The sequence below is a fragment of the Triticum dicoccoides genome, chromosome 4A (assembly GCF_002162155.2).
Source record: "Triticum dicoccoides isolate Atlit2015 ecotype Zavitan chromosome 4A, WEW_v2.0, whole genome shotgun sequence".
Lineage (NCBI taxonomy): Eukaryota > Viridiplantae > Streptophyta > Magnoliopsida > Poales > Poaceae > Triticum > Triticum dicoccoides.
In genome coordinates, this window is record NC_041386.1 from 621259408 (window position 1) to 621283799 (window position 24392).

At 44.2% G+C, this 24392-nt stretch overlaps 3 protein-coding genes across 3 annotated transcripts; all 3 read left to right on the plus strand.

The window, feature by feature from the left end:
* The first annotated feature begins 8173 nt into the window (after window positions 1–8173).
* LOC119289414 (pirin-like protein) lies at window positions 8174–9740 on the plus strand. The gene is made up of 5 exons (XM_037568746.1): window positions 8174–8392; window positions 8478–8595; window positions 8688–8750; window positions 8850–8953; window positions 9066–9740. Exons 1-5 carry the CDS (start codon window positions 8277–8279, stop codon window positions 9544–9546), a joined length of 882 nt encoding a protein of 293 aa, XP_037424643.1. The 5' UTR covers window positions 8174–8276; the 3' UTR covers window positions 9547–9740.
* A 4704-nt stretch (window positions 9741–14444) lies between these two features.
* Window positions 14445–16253, plus strand: LOC119289415 (pirin-like protein). The gene is made up of 5 exons (XM_037568747.1): window positions 14445–14763; window positions 14855–14972; window positions 15079–15141; window positions 15287–15390; window positions 15523–16253. The coding sequence occupies exons 1-5, from the start codon at window positions 14474–14476 to the stop codon at window positions 16004–16006; spliced, it is 1059 nt and encodes a 352-aa protein (XP_037424644.1). The 5' UTR covers window positions 14445–14473; the 3' UTR covers window positions 16007–16253.
* Window positions 16254–18314: 2061 nt separating this feature from the next.
* Window positions 18315–20023, plus strand: LOC119289416 (pirin-like protein). Its single transcript, XM_037568748.1, has 5 exons — window positions 18315–18616; window positions 18723–18840; window positions 18970–19032; window positions 19142–19245; window positions 19350–20023. Exons 1-5 carry the CDS (start codon window positions 18501–18503, stop codon window positions 19831–19833), a joined length of 885 nt encoding a protein of 294 aa, XP_037424645.1. The 5' UTR covers window positions 18315–18500; the 3' UTR covers window positions 19834–20023.
* The last annotated feature ends 4369 nt before the right edge of the window (window positions 20024–24392 follow it).

The window sequence follows — 24392 nt, forward strand, 5'->3', positions numbered from 1 at the left end:
TGATAACTTCTAGATTTTTGCAATAAGTATATGAGTTCTTTATGACTAATGTTGAGTCCATGGATTATATGCACTTTTTCCCATCCTTCCACCATTGCTAGCCTCTCTAATACCGTGCACTTTTCGCCGATATCATACACCTACCATATACCTTCCTCAAAACAGCCACCATACCTACCTATCATGGCATTTCCATAGCCATTCCGAGATATATTGCCATGCAACTTTCCACCGTTCCGTTTATTATGGCACGCTCCATCGTTTTCATATTGCTAGCATGATCATGTAGTTGACATCATATTTGTGGCAAAGCCACCGTTCATAATTCTTTCATACATGTCACTCTTGATTCATTGCTTATCCTGGTACACCGCCGGAGGCATTCATATAGAGTCATATTTTTCTAAGTATCGAGTTGTTGGGTTGTAAGAAAAATAAAAGTGTGATGATCATCATTTTTAGAGCATTGTCCCAAGTGAGGATAGAATGATGGAGACTATGATTCCCCCATAAGTCGGGATGAGACTCCGGACGAAAAATTAAAAAAAGGCCATAAAAAAGGCCCAAATAAAAAAAGAATGAGAGAAAAAGAGAGAAGGGACAATGTTACTATCCTTTTACCACACTTGTGCTTCAAAGTAGCACCATGATCTTCATGATAGAGAGTTTCTCGTTATGTCACTTTCATATACTAGTGGGAATTTTACATTATAGAACTTGGCTTGTATATTCCAATGATGGGCTTCCTCAAAATGCCCTAGGTCTTCGTGAGCAAGCAAGTTGGATGCACACCCACTTAGTTTCTTTTGATGAGCTTTCATATATTTATAGCTCTAGTGCATCCGTTGCATGGCAATCCCTACTCACTCACATTGATATCTATTGATGGGCATCTCCATAGCCCGTTGATACGCCTAGTTGATGTGAGACTATCTTCCCCACTTTTTGTCTTCTCCACAACCACCATTCTATTCCACATATAGTGCTATATCCATGGCTCATGCTCATGTATTGCATGAAGATTGAAAAAGTTTTGAAAAAGTTAGAGTATGAAACAATTGCTTGGCTTGTCATCGGGGTTGTGCATGATTTAAATACTTTGTGTGGTGAAGATAGAGCATAGCCAGACTATATGATTTTGTAGGGATAACTTTCTTTGGCCATATTATTTTGAGAAGACATAATTGCTTTGTTAGTATGCTTGAAGTATTATTATTTTTATGTCAACATAAACTTTTGTCTTGGATCTTTCAAATCTGAATAATCATATCCCAATTAAGAAGATTTGCATTGAAATTATGCCAAGTAGCACTCCGCATCAAAAATTCTCTTTTTATCATTTACCTACTCGAGGACGAGCAGGAACTAAGCTTGGGGATGCCTGATACGTCTCCAACGTATCTATAATTTTTGATTGCTCCAAGCTATATTATCTACTGTTTTGGACTATATTGGGCTTTATTTTCCACTTTTATATTATTTTTGAGACTAACCTATTAACCGAAGGCCCAGCCCAGAATTGTTGTTTTTTTGCCTATTTTAGTGTTTCGAAGAAACGGAATATCAAACGGAATAAACCTTTCTGGAACGTGATTTTCTTCCCGAATATGACCCAGGAGACTTGGACCCTACGCCAAGGAAGCTTCAAGGTGGGCACTAGGTAGGGGGGCACCCCCCCACCCTCGTGGGCCTACCGAAGCTCCACCGACATATTTCTTCCTCCTATATATACCTACGTACCACCAAACGAACAGAAGGGGAGCCAAAAACCTAATTGCACCGCCGCAACTTTCTGTATCCACGAGATCCCATCTTAGGGCCTGTTCCGGAGCTCCGCCGGAGAGGGCCATCATCATGGAGGGCTTCTACATCATCATAGCCTCTCCGATGAAGTGTGAGTAGTTTACCTCAGACCTTCGGGTCCATAGTTATTAGCTAGATGGCTTCTTCTCTCTTTTTGGATCTCAATACAAAGTTCTCCCCCTCTCTCGTGGAGATCTATTCGATGTAATCTTCTTCTTTTGGCGGTGTGTTTGTTGAGATCGATGAATTGTGGGTTTATGATCAAGTCTATCTATGAATAATATTTGAATCTTCTCTGAATTCTTTTATCTATGATTGGTTATCTTTGAAAGTCTCTTCGAATTATCCGTTTGGTTTCGCCAACTAGATTGGTAGTTCTTGGCATGGGAGAAGTGCTTAGCTTTGGGTTCGATCCTGCGGTGTCCTTTCCCAATGACAGAAGGGGCAGCAAGGCACGTATTGCATCGGTGCCATCGAGGATAACAAGATGGGGTTTGTTTTATATTGCATGAATTTATCTCTCTACATCATGTCAGCTTGCTTAAAGCGTTACTCTGTTTTTAACTTAATACTCTAGATGCATGCTGGATAGCGGTCGATGAGTGGAGTAATAGTAGTAGATGCAGAATCGTTTCGGTCTACTTGTCACGGACGTGATGCCTATATACATGATCATGCCTAGATATTCTCATAACTATGCTCAATTCTGTCAATTTCTCAACAGTAATTTGTTCACCCGCCGTAGAATACTTATGCTCTTGAGAGAAGCCACTAGTGAAACCTATGGCCCCCGGGTCTATTCTCATCATATCAATCTCCATCAGTTTAATCTTGCTTTGCTTTTTTACTTTTACTTTTCACTTTGCATCTCTATACCAAAAATACCAAAAATATTATATCTATCAGATCTCACTCTCGTAAGTGACCGTGAAGGGATTGACAACCCCTAATCGCGTTGGTTGCGAGTAGCTATCGTTTTGTGCAGGTACGAGGCACTTGAGCGTGGCCTCCTACTGGATTGATACCTTGGTTCTCAAAAACTGAGGGAAATACTTACGCTACTCTGCTGCATCATCCTTTCCTCTTCGGGGAAATCCAACGCAAGCTCAAGAGGTAGAAGGCTTCTACATCAATCTTGTTGCCCTTTCGATGATGTGTGAGTAGTTTACCACAGACCTATGGGTCCATAGTTAGTAGCTATATGGCTTCTTCTCTCTATTTTATCTTCAATACAATGTTCTCCTCGATGTTCTTGGAGTTCTATTCGATGTAATCGCTTTTTGCGGTGTGTTTATTGGGATCCGATGAATTGTGAGTTTATGATCAGATTATGCATGAATATTATTTGAGTCTTCTGTAAACTCTTTTATGCATGATTATTATAGCTTCGTATTTCTCTCTGATCTATTGATTTGGTTTGCCAACTAGATTGATTTTTCTTGCAATGTGAGAGGTGCTTTGTGATGTGTTTGATCTTGCGGTTCTCAATCCTAGTGGCAGAAAGGGACATGACACGTATTTGTATCGTTTCCATTAAGGATAAAATTATGGGGTTTATTTATGCGTGAGTTTACTTTGTCTACATCATGTCATCTTGCTTAAGGCGGTACTCTGTTCTTTATGAACTTAATACTCTAAATGCTTGTTGGATAGCGGTCGATGTGTGGAGTAATAGTAGTAGATGTAGACATGAGTCGATCTACTTGTCTCGAACGTGATGCCTATATACATGATCATTGTCTTGGATATCGTCATGATTATTTGATTTTTTTATCAATTGCCCAACAGTAATTTATTTACCCATCGTATGCTATTTTCAAGAGAGAGGCCTCTAGTGAAAACTATGCCCTCGGGTCTACTTTTATCATATATTAAAATCCAAAAGTACCTTGCTGCAATTTTATTTATTTTTATTTATTTTGTGTTCTATCTATCTATCTATCTACCACTAAAAAATTTGATCTTGCAAATAACCACCGAGGGATTGACAACCCATTGTTCACGTTGGATGCAAGTATTTGTTAGTTCGTGTGCAGGTACTGCTAAAGAGGTCTTGCCTGAACCTCCTACTGGATTGATAACCTTGGTTCTTAACTTAGGTAGATACTTATCTCTACTGTATTGCATCATCCACTCCTCTTCAGGGAAATCCCAACGCAGCTCACAAGTAACATACGACGCTAATACTTTTGATCTACAAGGGTATGCAAACACACTCCCCTCTCAATGTTATGCATCTCTTAGATTAGGTCTTGGGTGTTCGTAGGATTTTTTTATTTTCATGCTTCATTCCCATCGAGTACTTCAACATTTAACCAATTTAGAGCAGCTATCTCTGATAAATACCCATGGGGCCTATATGATGCTACTGGATTAAGATTTTGGTACATGGAAAACACTGCTTGGTTGCCAGTGTAGTGTGATGATGATTTAGTTTTTATGTTTGGAACACACACCGATAGTAAGTCAATTGAGCTTCCACTTTCCTTCACCAAATAACTTTGATATTTGATATCATCAATCTTGCCCACTGACTATAAATCCAGCCTTATGTCGGGAACATTCCTTACATCATCGAGCACCAATCTGCAACCTGTGTTTGTATCAATCTATATAAAACCCTTGCCAACAATTGTTGATGAACCACTATTTCCCATCCTCACTTGGCCAGTAACACCACTAGTGTAAGATGTGAAATACTCCTTGCTTGATGTGATGTGGAAGGACGCACTTGAATCCATGATACGTCCATTTTGCATCATGTTTTCTTACTGTCATTTATAATGTTTTTATCCGTAATAATGCTTTTTGGAGTAATTCTAATGCCTTTTCTCTCATAATTTGCAAGGAACACACCAAGAGGGAGAATTCCGGCAACTGGAAAAGCTACGTTAGGCCACCTATTATGCACAACTCCAAATGAGCTGAAACTTTACGGAGATTTTTTACGGATTATTTGAGAAATATTGGAGCCAATAAACACCAGAGGGGGGCCACCAGGTGGGCACAACCCACCTGGGCGCGCCCTGGTGTGTTGTGGCCTCCTCGGCCCACCTCCGGTGCCCATCTTCTGGTATATAAGTGGTTTTGACCTAGAAAAAAATTAGAGGAGGACTTTCGGGACGAAGTGCCGCCGCCTCGAGGCGGAACTTGGGCAGGAGCACTTTTGCCCTCCGTCTGAGCGATTCCGCCGGAGGAACTTCCCTTCCGGAGGGGGAAATCATCATCATCATCATCACCAACAACTCTCCCATCTTTGGGAGGGCAATCTTCATCAACATCTTCAACAACACCATCTCCTCTCGAACCCTAGTTCATCTCTTGTGTTCCATATTGTTACCGGAACTATAGATTGGTCCTTGTGGGTGACTAGTAGTGTTGATTACATCTTGTAGTTGATTAGTATATGGTTTATTTGGTGGAAGATTATATGTTCAGATCCATGATGCTATTTAATACTCCTCTGATTATGAACATGTTTATCATTTGTGAGTATTCGCTTTTGTTCTTAAGGTCACGGGAGAAATCATGTTGCAAGTAATCATGTGAACTTGATATGTGTTCGATATTTTGATAGTATGTATGTTGTTATTCCCTTAGTGGTGTCATGTGAACGTCGACTACATGACACTTCACCATATTTGGGCCTAAGATAATGCATTGTGGAGTAGCAATTAGATGGTGGCTTGCGAGAGTGACAGAAGCTTAAACCCCAATTTATGCGCTATTCCGTAAGGGAGCGATTGGATCCAAAAGTTTTATGCTATGGTTAGAATTTATTCTTAATACTTTTCTCGTAGTTGTGGATGCTTGCGGGAGGGTTAATCATAAGTAGGAGGTTTGTTCAAGTAAGAACATCACCTAAGCACCGGTCCACCCACATATCAAATTATCAAAGTAGTGAACACAAATCAAACCAACATGATGAAATTGACTAGATGAAATTCCCGTGTACCCTCAAGAATGCTTTACTTATCATAAGAGACCGTTTTGGCATGTCCTTTGCCTCAAAAGGATTGGGCTACCTTGTTGCACTTTTGTTACTATTATTGTTACTTGCTCATTACAAATTATCTTGCTATCAAACTACTCGATACTTACAATTTTAGCACTTGGAGACAATACCTTACCGGAAACTACTTGTCATTTCCTTCTGCTCCTTGTTGGGTTCGACACTCTTACTTATCGAAAAGAGCTACAATTGATCCCCTATACTTGTGGGTCATCAATCCACAACCCAACTCATGGCATCATCACGAACAACACTATAGCATTCTTCATCTTCAATGATTAGATAGTCCTCATCTATTGCATTCATGGTTGAACTTCTCTCAGCCATTTTCTTGATTTTATTCGCAAGTTTCCCCTCTGCAAGCTCTCTTTTGTACTTCCTGCACTCGCTCTTTATGTGTCCCGGATTTCCACAATGAAAGCAAGTAATATCTTTTCTCTGTTTGATTTTGATCTCCCCTAGATTTACTTCTACCTTGCTGAAATCTCGTGTGACCACGTCCACGATTCTCATTCTTCCCATGGGTTTTAGCCACATATGCATCAAAATAAGAGACATCACCCTTTTCATTCTTTCCGGCTTCTTCATTCAGCATGCTATTCTTCACCATCTCCAAAGTCAGCTTCCCATCTGGAGCTGAATTGCTAAGTGACACAACAAGTGTGTTCCAACTATCAAGCATGGAACTCAGCAGCAATAATGCTTGCAGCTCATCCTCAAAGTTGACCTCATGGCTGAAAATTAATTTATATGGCATTGTAAGGCACTCAAGTGCTCAATCACACTTGTGCCATCTCAGTACTCAAGCTTTGCAAGTCTTTTGATCACCGAGGCCTTGTTCATTGATGTCTTCCTCGCATACATAGACTCCAACTTCTGCCACATCTCATACGCATTTGTGTCATTTGCAACATGGTGGAATATAATATGGTTGATGTACAACCGAATCATTATGTATGAGCTTTCGTGCCGAATATGCATACTGTTATGTAGTACGTGCAGTTTGCTTGCTCCGAGTTTTCTAGATGATGATTTGAAATAGTCCTTCCATGCTTCAGTCGTGTTCTGTATTAGTGGTATTTTTACGGTCCATTTATTGGATCTCTATTTGGTCTCGGAGCACGCAGGCTCATTTGTTGTCTTTTGGTGGTACCAGGAGGTAAAAACTCTAATGCGTAAGTAATAGGTTTCAAATGGTCATTTATGCCGACGTCTATCTTACTTGGCTCATTTGTTTTTGTCCCTTGATTTGAAATACGGAAATGAACATCATGGATCTTTGTTTGGCGCATAAAAGATCTCTAGGTTGTTTTCTGTATTCATATAATTATATTCTGTCAGCACGGATCATGCAATTTCCCATCATATTCTTCACATCATGATACTAACATCAAACCAAGATTGGTGATATTGTGGCCCGTTCTTAATCCGTATATACTAATAGAAAGGTGATTGAGGTGCAATGCGTCTCTTTACTTAAATTCATTATCCAACCTATAATATTTCCTTGAGTCTTCTGTTAAATTTGTACCCTAACAAAAAGTTGAACACTACAAGGGAAACTGTCTTTTTATATTTGTTTGAGGAATTATGTGTGAACTGGTAATGAATTGAGTGTTGAAGATGTCCATTGTTTGCACCTAAACCATTGTGTATTGTATGTACCTGCCATTGGAGCATTCATTCACGCCAATATCAATTTCAGGTCTGCAAAGTTTGAAGTGATGGCATTGCCACTGCAAAGTAAAGGTCATACGAAGCTATAACCGAGCGTGGCAAACGCGCTTGTTCCTCTACTAGGATTCGTGCGTGTTTGGAATCGGGAATGGGCAAAGTGGGTCTACATGCTTCAGGATTGGCATCGCCACGTGGCGTCCATCGAGATGGGTCTCATCTGCTGGCCTGTGAGACCCGGTCTCGGAATTTTTTTTCGTCTATATCTATTGGATACATATATGATGCAAATGTTTTCTTCTCTGTTGTTTGTGTTGGTCGACCAAATTTCAACGTTTTTTTGTGGGTAGATTTGCTGCATGGCCGTCGAAATTTGCGTGGGGTGTGAGTGACGACCGCCGCACGGCAGCACGTCGTCGGGCACCACCCACCTTGTCCGGAAGCCCAAGCCGCCGCAGCCGCAAAAGAAAAGAAAACGAAAGCATCCGCGCTGCGCTGACCGCACGCTCCACCTGTTCAACGCAACGCCCGCCTGGGGAAGGAGGAGGTCATCCTCGCATCCGCCATGATCCAGCACCTCATAGGTCATGGCGACGAAGATGCTGAGGCAGCCCCTCCCCCTCTTCTCCTATTTATACGGCGCTCGCGCGCCTCACCAGGCAGAATAGCCATCGTGTTCCTCTCGCGTCCAGGAAGACAAGCTCAAGCTCTAGAACTAGAAGTAGCGCCAACACCAAGCAGCTTCTTCTGCTAGTCCTCCTCCTCCTCCTGGTTCCCACCAGCGATCATGTCTTCGTCTTCCACGCCCGTGACGTCTGAGAATCCGAGGAAGGTGGTGAAGAAGGTGCTGTCCTTGTCCCAGTCCGAGGGGGACGGCGCCACCGTCCGCTGGAGCATCGGCGGGTAAGACGCCAATCGCGATGAATTCTGAATTTCTCATTATGGGAAGCCGTCCTTGACCTCAGTCTGTCTCTTCTTGCTCCTTCAGTTGCGAGCTCCGGAGCCTGGACCCGTTCCTCCTGCTGGACGAGTTCTGCGTCTCCAAGCCCGCCGGCTTCCCCGACCACCCCCACCGGGGCTTCGAGACCGTCACCTACATGCTAGACGTACGGACGCATGCTCTGAGCTTCTTCCATCGTGTTGCCTTCAAGGTGTTTGCTGAAATGCTATTCTGTCTTCTGCGTTTCTGACGATGCAGGGGGCCTTCACCCACCAGGACTTCTCTGGCCGCAAGGGCACCATCAGGACCGGAGATGTCCAGGTCCGATCTACTCATCCAGTTCTTCAGACAAACCACTTGACCCATTCCATTTTTGACTTGAGAACCAACAATGCATCTGAATGCTCTGTTCCTCAACAGTGGATGACGGCGGGGCGCGGCATCGTGCACTCGGAGATGCCTGCGGCCGACGGCGTGCAGAAGGGCCTGCAGCTCTGGATCAACCTCGCCTCCAAAGATAAGATGTATGTATCATGTCAATGGTTGTTTGCATATGAAGTCAACTTGTTTACATGACAATGATCAACCACTCGCACACTAATTTTGCTTATGCAAATGCGCATTCATTGATGTCAGGATCGAGCTGCGGTACCAGGAGCTTGAGAGCAAGGACATCAGCCAGGCCGAGAAGGACGGCGTGGCGGTGCGGATCATTGCGGGGGAAGCCTTTGGGGTGCGGTCGCCGGTTTACACGCAGACGCCGACCATGTACATGGACTTCACAATGCAACCAGGGTCGCAGCTCCACCAGCCAATCCCGGAGGGTTGGAACGCCTTCGTGTACATCATCGAGGGGGAGGGCGTGTTCGGCAAGGAGGACGCGGCGCCGGCGAGTGCACACCACTGCCACCTCTGCACGGGGGACGGGCTCAGCGTGTGGAACTGGTCCGGCGCGCCGCTGCGGTTCGTGCTAGCAGCGGGACAGCCGCTCAACGAGCCGGTGGTGCAGCAGGGGCCCTTCGTCATGAACTCGCGTGCCCAGATCCAGCAGGCCATGGAGGACTACTACTACGGCCGCAACGGCTTCGAGAAAGCCAGCCAATGGAGCTCCGCCTAAGTCTGACTGGTGTCTCGCCGTGATGATGATCAACGTCGCGGTGCATTGTGGTGCAAAACATTGGGAAGGAAAGGGAAATTGCATTGTACCATTATATTGATGCCTTTGTGTAGAATGTAGTAGCAGTCTTGTTTTTCTTTGATTCTTTTTTTGTACTTGTTTATAGGAAAGAATGTGTACAATAAAAGTGCGTAACGAAGGGGAACTTAGTATTTTTTTATTTTTTAAGTGGTGTTCCATGGTCATGCCTTTCAGATTTGAACAGGTGAAAATAAATATGAGCCATCAACCCTTTGTTGATCTTATCGGTCTATTGCTACTTGACGGCGTTATTCTCTCATCATGCAGTGAGGATCATGAGGATGAAGCAGGCCGAGCAGAATGGGACCCTCAAGAGGAGACTGTCGAGCTCTGAAGTCTGAACAGGAAAGCACTATTGCACATGAAAACTAGGGCTCCTAACCTTGTACAATGCAGATGCTGGAGGCTGGTTGTGAGCCTGATGCTGTAGGATGATCAAGTTCGCGGATGCTTGTGTGCATATGCTACGTGGGGGCGGCACAAGGACATGATGTTGTTCTATTCCAACATATAGTCTATCGTGTAGTGATCAAATTGTGTAGATGCAGATGGTTTTGAAGGATCTGTGTACAATGTATGGATCTGTTACAAAAATGCTGAAATTTAATTGTTTTTGTCAGCTGAATTTTTTTAATTGTTGCCGCCAGATTTTATTATCTCTGGACCTCTCAATCTTGTGAAACAATGTACAAAGTTATTATGAATGTTTGATAGCAATTCTTTTTTTTTTGCGAGTCAAATGTTTGATAGTAATTCAGAGTGCTATTACCTTGTATCATTGTTTGATGGAATTTTAGAGTGCTATTACCGTGTATCATTGTTTGATGGGAATTCAGGGTGCTATTAAACTTAGGGTTGTGTGTGCAGACAGATTGGGTAGCATGTCTGGCTGTCTGTCTATTAAACTTAGAGCTATATATACAAAGTCCTAGCTATCTTTGAGGCTGGGCTGTTTGGGCATGTTTCAGAATTTTTTTCATTATGGTTTAGAAGATATGTATTTTCCGAATTACCTGTCCTAAAAGGCTGACATATTTCATAGTCAAAGTTGAGCTTAGCTCCAGGCCATCTTAATGAGGTTTTCTCAAGATAAAAACATCTATAGGATTGTATAGGATGAAATATGTAGGCATCTTATGCACATATTGTGTTGTCTGACATGAACTAAAATCAGACCAATTTAATTACAAGACAAAAAAGACAGTATCTTCGCTAAGGTTGTAGCTCATTTATGAAGTTTTAGAAAAATGGATTTATTGGACACGCTGATTCTGTAGATTTTTTTTAAACAATCCAAGGGTTGCGGTCTGTCGATTTTATTAAGATAGATAAAAAACATAGTGACCTGATTTATAAGCGAAACTAGACCAAAAACCACAAAGCCTGGTAAAAAAGACCAAGAAAAATCAAAGAGAAAAAAAAGCACACTAGAGCTTGGGGATAGGGGATTAAAGGAAACACACACGACCTCAACGAACATCATCTGTTGATTCTGTAGATTAAAAGATACAAAAAATATATTTTAAAAACGTATGGCAAACCAAAGAAACCAAACAATCACATCTTTTTTTAACACATCCATCAAACTGAAGATTTCAAATAACCCATATGTATTCATGGCAAAGACACGAGCACCATGTTGACCGGTGGCACAAACTTCGGAGGAGGGAGCAGTGCACACTTCAAAAGAGCGGGAGATGCACAGTCGGGGAGGACCAAGTAAAGCCAACGACATTTGATAGATCGTGCATGATTTCCTGTTGGTAGAACTTCGGTTTTGGATGAGGATCATTCATGCATATGAAACATATGCTATCTTTAAATGTGAAATTATAGATTTGAAATGTATTGAAGTGTGTAAAGTGGAATGGAACGTTTGGTCCATATTTTTGTGAAATTTAGCATCAATAAAAGTGTATATGCGTGTGCGCGCACACACATAGGAGGAATAGAAGAGAGACAGTTATAAATGTTGTAGTTTCTAGGGAAACTCACTTTGCTGAGCATGCATCATTTTATGAATCTACTAGAGCTGCTCTACATGTAAAGGACAATGTAACCAGTTTTAAAGGTTGTCTTTTTAGGAATCTACTAGAGTTGCTCTAAATGTTAGACGCCACATATGCCGTCCATACGTCCACGACCGAGCAGTTGTTGGTCTCCTCCAATTCTTGCATGTGACTGCTTCTTTTTGCTAGCATACAACTCCCCATCTTTCTCCCCCTAGCTTGCTCAAACAGACTAGAGAGCGATGCATCTCTCCGGAGAGGCGACGTCTTCCATCTTTCTCTCCCAATCGGCCCAACTACTACTGTCTCCATGTTATCTATTTTTCTCTCCATGAAGAACATGTGCACATGTTGGGGTGCTACGACAATTTTCCTCTTCTCCTACCCTCCAAGTTTATAAGGGAAGGGATGTATACCAAGGGCTCATGGCTCTGGCGAGCAGTGGTGGCTGCAGAGATAACAAATGAGGAGTGGGTAGAAGGATGAGGCATCGTGTTAGGAAGCACAAGGCATGCATGGTCTGCACGGCGAGAGAGTAATGAGACATGAAGAAAGAAACCATGACATGCGGTTGGAGCTTGAGTTTGTAGCACCATCGAGCTCTAGGGAGATGACGGGACTATGGAGAATTGGTTCATGTCATTTGAATCAACTCCTCATGGGTCTTTGGCACGTCAGATTTGTTGTCATCGAGCCTGAATCGGTAAAGATTGCTTTTCTCAAATAGTGAAGTTTTTATGTTGCCTTGGTATTTGAACACGTTGCAAGGATTTGGAGCGTTTGTTGTCTAAAGAGGAGACATGTTGCATTGATTCTTTTTTTTAGAGAAAAGTCTTATAGCTCAGACTTCATACATAAAGCCGCACATGGCACAGTCAGCCGCAAAACACATTAAGGCATCAGGCAACAAAAGCCCAAAGTCAAAATGATAGACTTGCAATAACACAGAAAAAAGTTAAATGGAGATATGGTCTGTATGGAAGCCTTTAAGACCGAGAAACAATAGTTAAGATGGATCAGAAGGGAGGAGGTTGTTGACAGTGGAGTGAATCTTGGCGATCACCAAGATAATTCCATCAGCGTTGGCATTAACAAGCGGTTTCAACTACTATAAAAAGGCCACCGTTTTAAACAAACAATCAAATGGATGGTTAGGGCAACATGTTCAATGTTAAATTTGTTATGGGTGGTCCAAAGCGACCCAAATTGTGTGGCAAATACCATTCATAAGACAAGATAAATTATTCAAGAGACATTAGCAAGAAGAGGAAAGAGCTGAGAAAAATTATATGGGGTTCCATCACACATTCAGCCACGACCGAACACTACTCCAAAAGAATTTTGCCAAGACACATCTAAGCAGAATATGCTCCATGTCTTCATTCTCTCCCCAAAGAGAACATGCCACACCTGACGTGCCATTACATTTCAAAATATGATCACTCGAGAGGGCTTGCCACATTCTTTTTGATCTTAGGTGTTATATGAGCCAACCAAACCCCTAAAAGTTTATGAGTATGCCTGCCCTGGACAAGTTTGAGCTATAGAGCTTTAATGCAGAATTTATGAGAGGATGAGTGGGGCCAAAGTAGGCGGTCATTTTCGGCCGAGGAAGAAGGGAAAAGGGTAGTAAGGGATTACCACTTAACTAATTCTTTTGGTGAAAGCGAGCAGCGGAAAGCAAGGTCCCGGTTATTTGCACAAAGCCCATAAATGGTAATCTCTGGATTCGCATAAGGTCAGGGTAGAGCATATTAAGAGGGGGCATCCCCATGCCACCAGTCTAGTTGGAACTGAGTGGCGACACCATTGCATGATGTGGGATCTAAATTCGTCTCTAACCTTAATAATTGCTTTGCAAAATCATGAGCCCCCTCTAGAGTTAGCATTGAGGTATTTATATTCCTGATGGAAGTGTTGATAATGACCAGTTCCCAAGGATTTTTGGGCTTGCACATGTGCTTCTACTTAACCAACATATACTTCTTTCTCTTATCATCATAATTCCTATTGGAAGCACTACGGTGCTTATCAAACCCCACATGATTGCCCTCTAGGAGAGATAAAAGCCCATGGTGAACATGTGCAAAAGCTCGACGGGCAAGCACTGATTAATACAACTTTATCCCCGAGGTTAGCAATATGAAGATCATTCTTAATCAAAAAAGTAGTGATGTCGGCCATCTCAGCATCCAACTTATAGTTAAACATAAGGGTAGATGGATCACCTTTCCGGAGGCCCATATGATTTGCAAAACAACGCCTCGCGATGTCGTTAATGCACATAGTGGTGTGCCTGCCCCAAACTAGTTGCATAATGCGATGAACATACACTTGATTCGCGCCTTTGATGGAGATTCCAGACATCGATGTTGTATGGATTGAATATATGTGGCTTATGTGGTTTTCGTCGTTTGTCTATATTGTTCCATATGTTTTTCCTTTTGACATCATGTTGTTTCATATGTTAGTTTTTTTTTCATGCTTTGGGAGTTGCGACCAATTTTTAACCTTTTATTTGCAACAAATGTGGATTTGTTGCATATAGCCATATAAATTATCGTGGGGCTGCGGCATGGTGACGAGTGACGACCGCCGCACGGCAGCACGTCGTCGTCGCCCGCGTCCACCCACCTGCTCCCGAAGCCGAAGCTGCCGCAGCCCCTTTGAAAAGGAATTTCATAGAAGAAAGAAGGAAAGAAAGCAGCCGCGCGCGCGCACCACCAACCTGGTCAGCGACCATCCTCCCGCTCGCCGTTTATATACCGCCCCGCCGGCATCCACCATGATCCAGCACCAGCACCTCACCTCCCCTCACCCAGCGGCGACGAACCAAGATGCTGAGGCAGCACCTCCCCCTCTTCTCATCTTCCCCTTCTTCCCCTATTCATATGGCACTCGCGCGCCTCGCCCGAAAGACAAGCTCTAGAAGTAGCGCCAAGACCAGACCTCTCCTCTTCCTGCTACTCCTAATTGCGATTCTTGTTGTGACCGCCGTCTTCTTGTTCCCACCAGCGACCATGTCTTCTTCGTCGTCGTTCGAGAATCCGAGGAAGGTGGTGAAGAAGGTGATGTCGCTATCCCAGGCCGAGGGGGACGGCGCCACCGTCCGCCGGAGCATCGGCGGGTAAGACACCAATCGCGATGAATTCTGAATTTCTCATTATGGGAAGCCGTCGTTGACCTCAGCCTGTCTCTTCTTGATGCTGCTGCTGCAGGCACGAGCTCCGGAACCTGGACCCGTTCCTCCTGCTCGACGAGTTCTCCGTCTCCAAGCCCGGCGGATTCCCTGACCATCCTCACCGGGGCTTCGAGACCGTGACCTACATGCTCGACGTAAGCACCGATGCTCCGCTTCTTCCATCTTTTTCTCCTCCATCGTGTTGCCTGCGAGGTGTTTGCTGAAATGCTTTCTTGTCTTTTGGGTTTTCTGACGATGCAGGGGGCCTTCACCCACCAGGACTTCACTGGGCGCAAGGGCACCATCAGGACCGGAGATGTGCAGGTACGACCTACCCATCCAATTTGTTCAGACAAACCATCACACATGCACTTGGCCCATTCATTTTTCATTCTATCTTGACATTTTTTGGGTCATTCTATCTTGACTTGAACTAACATTGCGACCCGAATGCTCGGTTCCTGACCAGTGGATGACGGCTGGCCGCGGCATCGTGCACTCGGAGATGCCGGCTTCCGACGGCGTGCAGAAGGGCCTGCAGCTCTGGATCAACCTCGCCTCCAAGGACAAGATGTATGTATCGTATCAATGATTGTTTGTATATGAAATCTAGTATCTAAAAGAAGATCATATGAATCATACAAAATGAACTTGTTTACATTACAATGACTAATCACTCGACACTAATTGCTCGCACAATACTAGGATCGAGCCACGGTACCAGGAGCTCAAGAGCAAGGACATCAGCCAGGCCGAGAAGCATGGTGTGAAGGTGTGGATCATCGCAGGGGAGGCCTTCGGGGTGCGGTCGCCGGTCTATACGCAGACGCCAACCATGTACATGGACTTCACAATGCAACCAGGGTCGCAGCTCCACCAGCCGATCCCTGAGGGCTGGAACGCTTTCGTGTACATCATCGAGGGGGAGGGCGTATTTGGTGGGAAGGGCGCCGCGCCGGCGAGCGTGCACCATTGCCTTGTGCTTGGCTCTGGCGATGGGCTCAGTGTGTGGAACCGGTCTGGTGCACTGCTGAGGTTCGTGCTTGCGGCAGGGCAGCCGTTGAAAGAGCCAGTGGTGCAGCAGGGGCTCTTCGTCATGAACTCCCGTGCCCAGATCCAGAAGGCCATGGAGGACTATTACTATGGCCGCAACGGCTTCGAGAAGGCCAGCCAGTGGAGCTCCGCCTGATTCTCATCAGTGTCTCGATGTGATGATGATCAACGTCATTGTGCATTGTCGTGCAAATGATCAGGGAGGAATGGGAAATTGCATTTTACCATTACATTGATGCCTTTGTGTAGAGTGCCGTAGTAGTCTTGTTTTTCTTTGATTTGTTCTTTTTTACTTCTTTATAGGAAAGAATGTGATACAATAAAAGCGTGTAATGAGGAGGAAGTTAGTAATGATTGTTTGGTCATAAAAAGGAAATTGTTTCATCATAGATTTGGGCAAGCAGAGCAAGGATAAATAGTTGGTGCTCCATGGTCAAGCATTTCAAATTTGAACAGGTGAAAATAATTTAAATAACTATGAGCCACCAACATGAGGCTGCCGAAGCATTATCAGTGCATTGCTTCTCGACGGCGTTATTCTCTCATGATGCAGTGAGGATCATGACAATGAAGCAGGCCGAGCAGAACAAGACCCTCAGGATGAGGCTGCCGACCTCTGAAGTCTGGACGGGAAAGCACTATTGTGCATGAAAACTATGACTCCTAACCATGTACAAGAGGCTGGCTGTGAGCCTGATGCTGTGGGAAGATCAAGTTTGCGGATGCTTGTGTGCATATGCTAGGTGGGGGCGGCAGAAGGACATGATGTTGTTCTATTCGAATGTATAGTGTAGTGATGAAATTGTAGATGCCGATGAATACAAAGGATCTGTGTACAATGTATGGATCTGTTACAATAATGCTGAAATTTAATTGTTTTTGTCAGCTGAAATTTAATTGTTGCCACCAGATTTTATTATCTCTGGATTTCTGCCAGATTACATGATCTTGTGAAACAATGGAGTACAGAGTTATTATAGATGTTTGATAGCAATTCAGAGTGCTATTGCCGTGTATCATTGTTTGGCGGAAATTCAGAGAGCTATTATCGTGTATCATTATTTGATAGCAACGTGGAGTGCTGTTAAACATAGTGTTGTGCGTGCAGACAGATTGCGTAGCATGTCTGTTGCAGTGGTTTTGATGAGCTATATCATGAACCACAAACCACGGAATTTTTTGAATGCTGGTTTAGAAGATATTTATTTTCCGAATTACTTATCCTAAAAGACTGACATATTTCATAGTCAAAGTTGAGCTTAGCTCTTGGCCATCTTAATGAGTTTCTCAAGATTAAAACATATATAGGATTGTATAGGATGAAATATCTAAGGCATCTTATGCATATATTATCTTGTCTGACTTGAACTGAAGTTAGACCAATTTAATTACAAGACAAAAAAGACAATATCTTCTCTAAAGTTGTAGCTCATTTCTGAAGTTATAATTTTTTTGGATTTATAGGACATGTTGATTCTGTAGATTTTTTAATAGAGCAAGGGTTGAGGTCTGTCAATTTCATCAAGATAGAAAAAACATAGTGACCCGGTTTATAAGGGAAACTAGGCAAAAACCACAAAACATGGTAAAAAAGACCAAGAAAAAAAAGCAGAAAACAGAAAAAGACACTAGAGCTTGGAGACAGGGGAATAGAGGAAAAACATACGACCTCAAGGGAAAACAGGAGATGAAGGATAAACCAAGAAAAACCTGAAAGAGGAAGGTTTATCCTATATCGGCGATGCGTCGGAGTGCGAGAGTTAAACAAAAGAAAAAAAAATCCATGATAAAATATGAAAGGGATATTCTGGAATAGCAGAGGTCTAGCGGACTTGGCTGAAAGGAGAGTCCTGAGCAATACATCAGTGCAACGAAAATTAGATTTTATGGCTTTATTGGAGACGGGTAGAGATAATTCAATGCCGGCCCTATGTTTCGGGAGGCCCTAGGCGAACTAGATGACATAGGCCGCTAAGTCAAAGAACCCTTCAGTGCTTGAGTGTTTGAACATGTTGTGAGCATGTAATGTGTTTGTTGTCTAAAGATGAGACGTATTGCATTGATTCTCAAGGAAATTAAAGCTTACATGCACTTGTGAGAAAGCTCGACGGACAAGCGCTGATTAATACGTACAACTTTCCCCAAGGTTAGTTAGCAGCATGAAGATCAATTTTTAACCTTTTATTTGCAACGAATGTAGATGTGTTGCATAACCATAATATTCTGGTTCGGCGGCGTGGTGACGACCGGCGCACGGCAGCACGTCGTCGTCGCCCGCGTCCACCCGACCCACCTGAGCTCCGAAGCAGCCGCAGCCGCAGCCCCTTTGAATTGAAAAAGATATAGAAGAAAGAAAGCAGCCGCGCGCGCGCACCAACCGGGTCAACGACCATGATCCTCACCTGACCTCACAGCGACGAAGATGCTGAGGCAGTTCCTCCTCCTCTTCTTCCCCTATTTATACGGCGCTCGTGCGCGTCACTAATTTCAACGGCAGCCGTCGTGTTCCTCTTGCGTCCAGGAAGACGAGCTCAAGCTCTAGAACTAGCGCCAACAACACCAGACCTAGCCCTCCTCCTCCTCCTGATTCTTGTTGTGTGACCGCCGTCTTCTTGTTCCCACCAGCGATCATGGCTTCCTCTTCCTCGTCCGTGCCGTTCCAGACTCCGAGGAAGGTGGTGAAGAAGGTGCTGTCCTTGTCCCAGTCCGAGGGGGACGGCGCCACCGTCCGCCGGAGCATCGGCCGGTACGACACCAATCCCTCTCTCAACCGCGCAAGACGGATGAATCAACTCTGAATTTCTGATGGGTCGACCTCTGTTTGTCTTTTCTTGATGCTGCTGCTGCTGCAGGCACGAGGTCCGGAACCTGGACCCGTTCCTCCTGCTGGACGAGTTCTCCGTCTCCAAGCCCGCCGGCTTCCCCGACCACCCCCACCGCGGCTTCGAAACCGTCACCTACATGCTAGACGTACTTACCACACGCAACCTCTGCTTCTTCCATCTCGTGCTCTGTTCCCTTCTGCCTGCACGATGTTGATGTTGCCCGCAAGCTGTTTGCTGAAATGCTTGCTTCTGTTTTGGGTTTCTGATGATGCAGGGGGCTTTCACCCACCAGGACTTCTCAGGGCGCAAGGGCACCATCAGGACCGGAGATGTGCAGGTCTGACCTACTCATCCAATTTGTTCACACAAACCATCACACACTTGGCCCATTCATTCTATCTTGACTTGAACTAACATTGCGACCCGAATGCTCTGTTCCTGACCAGTGGATGACGGCTGGCCGCGGCATCGTGCACTCGGAGATGCCGGCTTCCGACGGCGTGCAGAAGGGCCTGCAGCTCTGGATCAACCTCGCCTCCAAGGACAAGATGTATGTATCTACTATCTATAAAAACATCATATGAATCATATGATGTCAACGTCTTTACATTACAATGACCAATCACTCGAAACTAATTGCTCGAACAATGCTAGGATCAAGCCGCGGTACCAGGAGCTCGAGAGCAAGGACATCAGCCAGGCCGAGAAGGACGGTGTGAAGGTGCGGATCATCGCCGGGGAGGCCTTCGGGGTGCGGTCGCCGGTCTACACACGGACGCCAACCATGTACATGGACTTCACAATGCAACCAGGGTCGCAACTCCACCAGCCAACCCCCAAGGGCTGGAACGCTTTCGTGTACATCATCAAAGGGGACGGTGTATTTGGCAGGGAGGCCGCGGCGCCGGCGAGCGCCCACCATTGCCTTGTACTCGGCACTGGCGATGGGCTCAGTGTGTGGAACCGGTCCGGTGCGCGGCTGCGGTTCATGCTGGCGGCAGCTCAGCCCTTGAACGAGCTAGTGGTGCAGCAGGGGCCCTTCGTCATGAACTCTCGTGCCCAGATCCAGAAGGCCATGGAGGACTATTACTACGGCCGCAACGGCTTCGAGAAGGCCAGCCAGTGGAGCTCCACTTGAGTCTGATCAGTTTGTCGACGTCATCTTCTATATCTAAATAGCTAGCCCCCACTAACTATTTTTCTCAACATGCAAGCATGCCACATCATCCCATAGCATGCATGAGAAAAGGCCCACCTTCACTATCATATGTCTCCCAACATGCAAGCATGTCACTTCATCATTAAACATGCATGAAAAAAAGACTCATCTCAACATGCAAACATCCAAGAGAATTTTCATTCTACTATGCTATTGATAGTTAATAAAAAAATACAATTATATAGTAATCAAACATAATAAATTATATGTATTTTCAGTTTTAGCTTTTTATATTATTACTTAAGTTATTCATTATTCATACAACGAATCATATTAAAATATGTTGCAAAATATTCCCGCAACAACGTGTGGGGCATCATCTAGTGATGATTAATGTCGCGGTGCATTGTCGCGCAAAAAATTGGGGAGGAAAGGGAAATTTCATTGTACCATTTTATTGATGCCTTTGTGTAGAGTGCAGTAGTAGTCTTGTTTTTCTTTCATTCGTTGTACCATAGAAGAATGTAGAGCTGTTTTACGGTGATTGGGTTAGTACTCGGAGTACTTAGCAGTACTTATATGTCTGATCACGTCTGATTTTTATTAGCCGTCAGATCTTGCGGGGAATTTTAATTGATTAAATTTAATATGTTAATTGAGATAAGGGCATAATGGTCCAGGGGGAAATATCTTTTCTTGAACCGATCACCTGAGGACCAGATCCATGTCTACTCGATTCAGTTCAGAATCCTCCTCCGATCTATTCGTCGCCGCTCGCCGCTCCTGACCTTCTCCGTCCTCGACCTGCCCGGCGAGAGGAATAAGTTCATCGTCCTCGTCCTCCACCCAACCAACCCCAGCCCCCCACGCCGTCACCGAAGAAGAAGAAGGCCGGATCTGCGCCGGCTGAATCGGCGGCGACCGCGGCGGGCGATCCCATCTCTTCGCGCGTACCATCCTTAAGGTATGAATTCGGCTTGGCGTTCTACTCGTTCTCTTGGCCATTGCGCCCCTCCATCGTGCATGCAGTACAACCTCAACCCCACAAGATCCGGGTACGGACTAGAACAACGAATGGAAAGCTTCATCGTGGCATAGTTTCTCTTGAGCTAATCGCATCATGTTTGTTTAAGTAAGATGTTGACGTTTGAGATGAGATATACTAAAGGAAGATGAGATACTGGTTCCATAGTTCACTTAATTTAGTTTATTAAAGTCATCATCACTTTAGGTTTGCATAGCGCATGAAATATAGTTTAAAGGAAGATGAGATACTACTTGTTGGACGTTGATAATTGGTTTCCCTCACACGTCAAACCAGCAAAGTCTTTTCCATGCATTTGTCTTTGCCTATGAGCTATTTTACACCTGCAACATTGATAAACAGAAAGATGTTGATGATTGGTTTCCCTCACATGTCATATGCAGGAAGACATGGCGTATGCAAGTGATGAGAGTATGTTCGAGTATGTAAATGTTGTCAGCAAGATGTTTGATAGTGAGGCTGAAGGCTATGAATTCTACAACAAATATGCTCTTGAAAAAGGTTTTAGTGTGAGGAAAAGCTACGTTGAGTGGGATGGATCCAACAAATACATAATTTTAAGGAAAATTGTGTGTAGTCGTCAAGGGTTTCACGAAGATAAGCACATGAAAAGAAAGATGAAAGATAGAAAAAGGAGGCCACGAAGTTTAACTCGTGTTGGATGTAATGCTAAATTGGTCATTACAAGACAGAAGGAAACCGGTCGGTGGTTTGTCAAGGATTTCATCGATGAGCACAGCCATCCTCTAGCCCCACGGGATCTTTCTTGTCTGCTGTGTTCGCACAGACGAATTAGCGATAAGCAGAAAGCGGACATGGAAAAATGTGGGATCCGCAAATACCGTATTATGGATATTTTGTGCTTTCAATACGGTGGATTTGATAAGGTTGGATGCATAAAGAGGGACGTTTATAATTTCTGCCATGCTAATAAGCAGGAGACAATCAGTGTCGGTGATGCTAAAACGGTGATCATGCACATGATGGCGAGGCGAGAGCGAGATGTGGATTTTTTCTTCAAGTACTTGGTAGACGAGCATGGCCATCTGAAGGGACTGTTCTGGGCTGATAGTCAATCGCGACTTGACTACGAGGCTTTCGGAGACGTCATTGTTTTCGATAGCACATACAGAACCAACAAATACAATCTGCCATTCGTGCCTTTTGTCGGGTTGAATCACCACCGCAGCACTGTTATATTTGGCTGTGGTATAATTTCTCATGAAACAAGCCAGGCATACGAGTGGATGTTGTGGACCTTTTCTGATTGCATGGCACAGAAGCATCTGATATCGGTGATCACAGATGGGGACCTTGCAATGCAGACAGCAATAAGGGTGGTCTGGTCAGACTCAAACCATAGACTATGTATATGGCACATTCAGCAGAACATTGTACGCCATCTGCATGATGACGACGTAAAGGAGGAATTCAGATCTTTCATTTATGATACTTTTTCCATTGAAGAGCATGAGATAAAATGGATACAATTCTTACAACGGAATAAAGTAACCAGTGAGGAGTCTTGGCTGCATCAGATGTATCAGATGAGAAAGTTGTGGTGTGCTCCATATCTTGAGGGGCGTTGTTTCCTAGGATTGAGCAGCAATTAGAGGAGTGAGAGCTTGAACTCTGTGCTACATACGCATCTTGAGGGTAAGATGTCGTTGTTTGAAATGCTAGAGCACTATGAGCGTTGCCTTGTGTCGCGACGGATTAACGAAGCTCTCCATGACGTCGAAGCCTTGCAGTCCGTTCCATTTATAGAGGAAAATGCTTCGCCGCTTGAGAAACACGCCGCAACAGTTTTCACACCTAGTGTCTTTAAGATGGTCTTATGGAGCATAGATGCTGCCAGCAAATGTCAGATTAGAGAGATACTAGATGGATCAGAAGATTCCACTTATGTTGTGTCCAAGCAGGAAAGAATGGATAAAAAGTTTGGAGTGCGCATTGAAGAGCAAGGAGGTCTTTTGCACAGGGTGAGTTGTTCTTGCCGTAAGCTGTAATGCGCAGGCACACCATGTTCCCACATTTTTTACATATTGGGGAATTTAAAACAAACAATTCTGCCCGGTTGTTGCGTTCCCACTAGGTGGACTATGAATGCAAAATGTGCATACGCACCTACCAGAAAAAACCAGATGTATGACTATTCGGTAAGCCTGCAGAGGTACCGCGAGTTGCGGAATTGTAGTCACGCCGCAAGTTTCCAGGCATGCCACTCTGATGAGGACTATCACCGTCTAAAGATGCTTTTGCAAGCACAACATCATGGCAAGCAATCAAGTTTTGAACAAGCTGACAGCAAGGAGTCAACTAATGCTCAGCATAACAGGCCCGTTGATGCCGCACTCGCAGAAAGTTGATAAGGTTCTGGATCCCGTGCATGTGCCAGGACGAGGTGCACCGAAGAAAAGGCTGCAGGCAAAGACAAAGAAGTCAAGATCACAGAATATCTGTGGCTATTGCAAGAAACCAGGTCACAATCGACGTAAATGTGCTAAATTGCTAGAGGTACGAAATATGTTCATATTTTTTTTGCATGTGTTTTACTCATAATTGATGTCCATGTGATTTATTGTATTCTTCTGTGTAGGATCTCGAGGCTGAACTGTGATATCTACATACAGCATGAACCGACGATGAGCCAGAGAAAGTCGTGTGCCATTCAGCTTTGTGTGACGTGGTGTTTACATTCTATTTCATCGTGACAGTAATTTAGTGAAGTGTGGTTGTACTGCCATGTTACTGTATTAGTTCGACATCTTTCGTTTCCATTTTCTGTGTGTATCATTTGATGTCCAACTTTAAGAATGATGATGTATTTCGACAAATTGGGCACTATGATTCTTCACCCATACTATGGTTGTCATGCATATTCATAATCATCATGCATATTCTTCATTTACAGAGCAATAATGACTGACGTATTTTTTAAATAAGCGGGGCCCACTGGGGTGTGCTTGGAAATCTTTGAAAAACCTCCATGCACGTTCATCTTCGCTGCATGCAAATCGGGCGGCAACCGTTGTGCCAGTAGCTGTCAAGGCCTTGATGAATCACTATTCACATGCAGGTCCCCGACTCTTGTATGCAGGTCCCCGACTCTTGCATGCAGGTCCCCGACTCTTGCATGCAGGTCCCCTTGAGGCATAGACCGATGTTTTCAGCAGTCAGTCTAGAGGGCATTATAAATTCAAAAAAATTCAAAAAAATACAAAAACTTGGAAACCTAGTTTTGTTTGTGGAAGAGATCATGTGTGCCAAAGCTGAGGTGATTTGGAGGTGGTCGAAAAATGCCCGCATTCCCGGAGGGACCAACTTAAGCTAGTTTTTGAAAAAACGTGAATTTTTCCACCACCTCCAAATCACCCAAATTTTCTTGTACATGGTGACCCACATGTGCAAAACATGTGTATGCAAGAAAATTTTGAAAAAAATAATTTTACAATGCCCCCTTGAGGCATAGACCGATGTTTTCAGCAGTCAG

Coding starts and splice junctions, on each gene's coding strand:
- LOC119289415 (XM_037568747.1), top strand. CDS start 14,474: ATGCTGAGGCAGCACCTCCCCCTCTTCTCATCTTCCCCTTCTTCCCCT. Junction 14,764..14,854: donor GTCCGCCGGAGCATCGGCGG/GTAAGACACCAA, acceptor CTGCTGCTGCAG/GCACGAGCTCCGGAACCTGG. Junction 15,391..15,522: donor CTCGCCTCCAAGGACAAGAT/GTATGTATCGTA, acceptor GCACAATACTAG/GATCGAGCCACGGTACCAGG.
- LOC119289414 (XM_037568746.1), top strand. CDS start 8,277: ATGTCTTCGTCTTCCACGCCCGTGACGTCTGAGAATCCGAGGAAGGTG. Junction 8,596..8,687: donor CCGTCACCTACATGCTAGAC/GTACGGACGCAT, acceptor CTGACGATGCAG/GGGGCCTTCACCCACCAGGA. Junction 8,954..9,065: donor CTCGCCTCCAAAGATAAGAT/GTATGTATCATG, acceptor CATTGATGTCAG/GATCGAGCTGCGGTACCAGG.
- LOC119289416 (XM_037568748.1), top strand. CDS start 18,501: ATGGCTTCCTCTTCCTCGTCCGTGCCGTTCCAGACTCCGAGGAAGGTG. Junction 18,841..18,969: donor CCGTCACCTACATGCTAGAC/GTACTTACCACA, acceptor CTGATGATGCAG/GGGGCTTTCACCCACCAGGA. Junction 19,033..19,141: donor TCAGGACCGGAGATGTGCAG/GTCTGACCTACT, acceptor GTTCCTGACCAG/TGGATGACGGCTGGCCGCGG.